Below are 4,622 nucleotides of genomic sequence, written 5' to 3'. Positions count from 1 at the left end.
GAACAACCCTCTCATCAGTTTTGTAAGTGAAGGAGAAGTTTGGGGGAGGAGACAGGGCAGGCATAAGGCATATTCTTCAATATCATTGTCTCATCACGGCATGGGGGTTTGCAATGGCTATTCCAGCAGAGATCTATTCTAGTACAACTTTTTCAGGTTTCAAGTTGGAAAGAGTTTGAATGTGGGCTGGGATGGACTGTTTATTTGCCTTTCATTAACCAGCATGCTTGAATTTGGAAAGGCCACCAGATATGAATTATTTTGGCCTAAGCATTGGTGAAGGCTGTTTACTAACGCATGGAGGAATTGTGACTTGCTTTAGTGAAGACTCACTTTGCTAAAACCAGTCTTTTTTGATATTATATTTTTCTAAAGGCATTTCCATAGGAATGAACAAATCTCAGCTTCAACTAGGCTTAAGTTTTAAGATAGGATAGGGATTATGAGCTGTTGAATTCTAAGCTTTTCATTTACCATTGTTAAAACACACATACACAATACATACACACAAACAAAATACAACTACATACATCTTTTATGAAAATTACTGGCAACAAAACTTTATCTTACTACATTTTGCAATTCTTGTTAACAGGAAGAAATAAATTGAGGAATTGTATTACCTTCCCCCACAACTGGCATTTAAAATTTTCCTTTCTTACCATTACCCTAAGCCCACAAATTTTGCGATAAAACAGTTTGTATTATGTTTAAAGACTAAACCTTCAAGATAAAGGCTTTGCAAATTGCTACTTTTGTTTTGTGATACCTTGTCAATGCCTTCTAAGATTTATGCAGTAGATATATGTTATAAAATAATAGAATTAAAACAACTATGTTATGTAAATGGTTCATAAGAACTTGACTAGTACCTAATTCTGGCATACTATAATCAATACAGAAAAGACCACATATACAAAGCCTATAAAATTGTACCACATATTGTTATTGCCCACTTGGAACTTTGTGCCCTTAACACATATAACTTGATTTATCTCAACATTAGTACCTATATGCCATCTAACATGGAATATTATGGCATAAAACATATTTATAAAAAATATTTAAATGTGTGCTTCATTGTACCCTCCCTCTGGGTATTATAGTCTAGGCAACTCTAAGTGTACCTTGCCTATCCTGCTCTAGACTTGCTTGGCCTTTTGCAGAAATGGAATGTCAAAAGAATAAAACCCCACTGTTAACAAAAGGATGGGTATTATGACTGACATTAAAAGTAACTTGCTATATCAATTCATAATCTTTTTCTATAAGCTCTTAGGCTGCTTGATTTTGCTTTTTTTGTTTTTACTTTGTATGACTTTTCAAAAATATTTTCCCTCAATTATTTTTATTACATTTTAAAAAGTATACAAAATATAAACGTCAGATACAAGATAAAAAGGCTATACTCATTTGAGTGCCAGGCATGAAGGAAGAAGTAATATTCCAAAGTAGTAATTACATATTCCATCCTATAATCTCATAGATCAATGCTCTCAGTTGTCGGGATTCATACGTAACTGTATTCTTCCCAATGTGCATTCTTTCTTCTTCTAGAGGTTGTTCGATGACTGCTGGTATGTTTCTACCATAAAGTTCACAATGTTCTAGAAACTGTACACACTCTTGAATAACACTATCACGCAGCATGATCATGTGTTTGGACATGTTTTCCAGGAGAGAAAGGAAGCATCTTTTGGCATAATACCAGGTATCAGTCCCAAGTTTTTTATTATAGGGTTCCAAGCTTTTGATAACTCTGGAAATACCAAAGTCATAATTTCCTTTGGCACAATACAGAGTTCCTATCACCAAGTTTACTATGCAGAGGTGGTAGATTTTCTTATCTGGATCATCATAAGACAACTGCTCTTCCTCCTTTTCAATTTTCCTCATCAACTCCTCTGCTTCTTCATTCTGACTTGTCATAATATATGAGACACATAAATTAGCCAATACAATGGCACTCACATTCAATATATTATCATAGTGCTTTTTTACTATGGGCTCATAAAAACCAATTGCTTCTTTATATTTATTTTCCTGCATGAACAGAACGTGAGCAACATTCAGTTTCCACACATCATGGTCATTACAAAACTCCACAGATTTGCGAAAGATTTTTTCCACCATTGGATAATTCTCAAGGTTCCAGTAGATTTTAGCCTGAGCCATTAACACTGGTATGTATTTTTCTAAAGTTTCATCATACTCATTCACTGCCTTCTTAACAGCCTCATCATCTCTATTGTGCCTTGCTTCTTGTACTTGCTTGGTAAGTTTCCTCAGTTGCTCAGTCAGCATCCCTGCTAGTTCATCTAGCTTAAGAAAAGCTTCTTCAGGGGCTGTTTGGCAGGTAATCATGGCATCCAAGAAGTCATAGAGATAGGGTGAGAGGAACTTGTATGTCAGGTGAGCATTTTCTGCCAGAACATCTGCAGCCAAGTCAAAATATTCGTACTTGCAATAGAGCAGCAACAGGTTACCAAAAGTCTCTGGGGGGAAAGGGTTCTGCTGAAGCAAAAACTGCAGTTTTTCAAATCCTTCAGTGGGTTTGGCATCCATGTTCATCAGGGCCTGATTGTGCAGAGTGACAGGGTCCAACTCCTCCTCAGCTCGGGGAGGCATGTCAGTGAGGGCTTCCTGAGCAGCCTCATGGTTCCTCAGCTGGTACTCTATGGCAGCCTTGAGGTTGAAGGCCTCCACTAGGGCGGTTTGGTGGAGCACCAGGGTGTTGCCAACACTCCTCACATCGATGCCCTCAGTGGTCATTCCTACACCCAACTCTGGATGCTGGCGAATACCTCGTTCTATGATGTCAGCAATGTGCTTCAGGGCCGGGGCATAATGTCGGCTGCTGTAATAGGCCAGGGCAAGATTGTAGGAAAGGTCTGGGCGATAGCCCGATGCCTGCAGGGCAGCACCGAACTTGGCGCAGGCAGCATCGTACTGGCCCTCCTTGTACAACAGGCAGCCCAGGTTAACCTGACCGTCGGGCTCGCTTTCCCCTCCTGCCTCATCGCCTCCTTCCCCACTTAGCAGCTGCTCCACCAAGCTCTGGGCCCCGGGCAGGTCACCTTCACTGTACTTGATGGCGGCCTGGAGGCGGAGAACTCGGCCGTGGTAGGCGGGATTGTCGAGGAGCAGGAAGGCCACTCGCGTGGCCTCGGGATAGAGGCAGGCCTTGTAGAGGGCTTGCGCCTGGTAGAGGCGGTACTGCTCCAGCTCCGGGTGCAGCTGGCCCAGTTGCTCATAGCACTCGGCCGCCAGCGCGAACTCCTGCAGGCGGTAGTAGCAGTAGCCGAGCAGGGAGAGGCCGGCCCGGCACCTCGGGCTCCGCTGCAGCTCTCCGCCCAGAAGCTGTACCGCCTCGGCGTAGCGGGCGTCTCGGATAAGGCGGTACACCGCCGCCGTGAACTCTCCGTCCGGGATCTGGGCCCCGGTGAGGCCCGCCATCGCCCCCAGGATTGCTCCGCGTTGCCGTCTCCACGGCAACCACTACAACCGGAAACCGGAAACCAAAATAGAGCGATCTTCCTTCCGGACTCGGAAGTAAAAAATTTCTTTGATATAAGCAGAAACGGTTTGGAATCGGAATCTCGGAGGATCTTTCTTTGGCTATTTTGCTCACTTCACGAGATTCTGAACAGTTAAGAGGATGTGCGGAGACTAGGACCTGGTCTGGCTTCCCAGCAGGCATCACTTTAACCAGACGCACGGACTGCTGGGAAGATGAGTTCTACGTCAGTCGTGCTGCATGCTGGGAGATGTAGTTTCTGTGGAGCACTCTCGGGAGATGTAGTCTTTGAAGTCTTTCCGTCCATATTAAGGAAGCGGGATGTTGTGTTTATTTTCTGCTATCCTCTGTTCCACAGGAACCCTGGGCATCGTCTTCAAATTTTGTGTACGCAGCTTGCTCAGGGAGGCAATTTTTTAAAAAAGATGTTAAGGAAATGCAGGATTGATATTATCTGTCTGCTGGAAAAAAATAATTAAAATCGAGGCTACAAATTTTGAACTAAAGAACAGATAAACTCCCTGATTTTACGGCTGGGGAAAATGAGGCACTGAGATGTTCTGTGGCTTTCCTAAAGTCACATAGCAAGTAAGTGGCAGAGCTGGGATTCAAATCCAGGGCGCCTGCCTCTATAACGCAGCCCCCCATCAAGTTTAGCTACATCTCTGGGCTGCCTCTGAGGATGGGCTAGTGTAGACAGTCTCTAAAAGTGGTCATTTTGGGAAGAGGAAGCCTTTTTCGAAGACGTCGTGGTGGTGGGGGTGAGGATGGTGAAGGTTACTCTCAATTCCGTCTACCAAATTTGGGCATTGGGTGTGGGCAGCATTTGATGGCCCCTCTTGATTTTCAATCACCAGTGTTTGCAGGGAGCGTTAAGATGCTGAGTCTAGAAATCAAAGGATTGTGTGTCAGAAGAGCCTGTAGAAATAATTCACACTGACTCCCTCATTTTACAAATGAGACATAGAAACTATGTGACTTGCCCCAAATTGGGCTAGTTTTTAAATTCAGAAACCAATGCTTTCCACCGTCCCATGCTTTTTTGGCTGTGAGGCCTTAAACCTGGTCCATTAGAAGGACATAAAGAAAAAAAAAAAGGGACCTG

General features: G+C 43.4%; 1 protein-coding gene across 1 annotated transcript; it reads right to left on the bottom strand.

Annotated features, from left to right (window-relative positions):
- Positions 1 to 443: 443 nt before the first annotated feature.
- Positions 444 to 3,456, bottom strand: TTC30B (tetratricopeptide repeat domain 30B). Its single transcript, XM_044666479.1, has one exon. It carries the CDS (start codon positions 3,454 to 3,456, stop codon positions 1,459 to 1,461), a length of 1,998 nt encoding a protein of 665 aa, XP_044522414.1. The 3' UTR covers positions 444 to 1,458.
- Between the last annotated feature and the right edge of the window lie 1,166 nt (positions 3,457 to 4,622).

The sequence above is a fragment of the Gracilinanus agilis genome, chromosome 3, assembly GCF_016433145.1.
Source record: "Gracilinanus agilis isolate LMUSP501 chromosome 3, AgileGrace, whole genome shotgun sequence".
Lineage (NCBI taxonomy): Eukaryota > Metazoa > Chordata > Mammalia > Didelphimorphia > Didelphidae > Gracilinanus > Gracilinanus agilis.
Note: the sequence above shows the minus strand (reverse complement) of the source record. Positions and strands in the feature narration are given on the sequence as shown.

Coding starts and splice junctions, on each gene's coding strand:
- TTC30B (XM_044666479.1), bottom strand. CDS start 3,456: ATGGCGGGCCTCACCGGGGCCCAGATCCCGGACGGAGAGTTCACGGCG.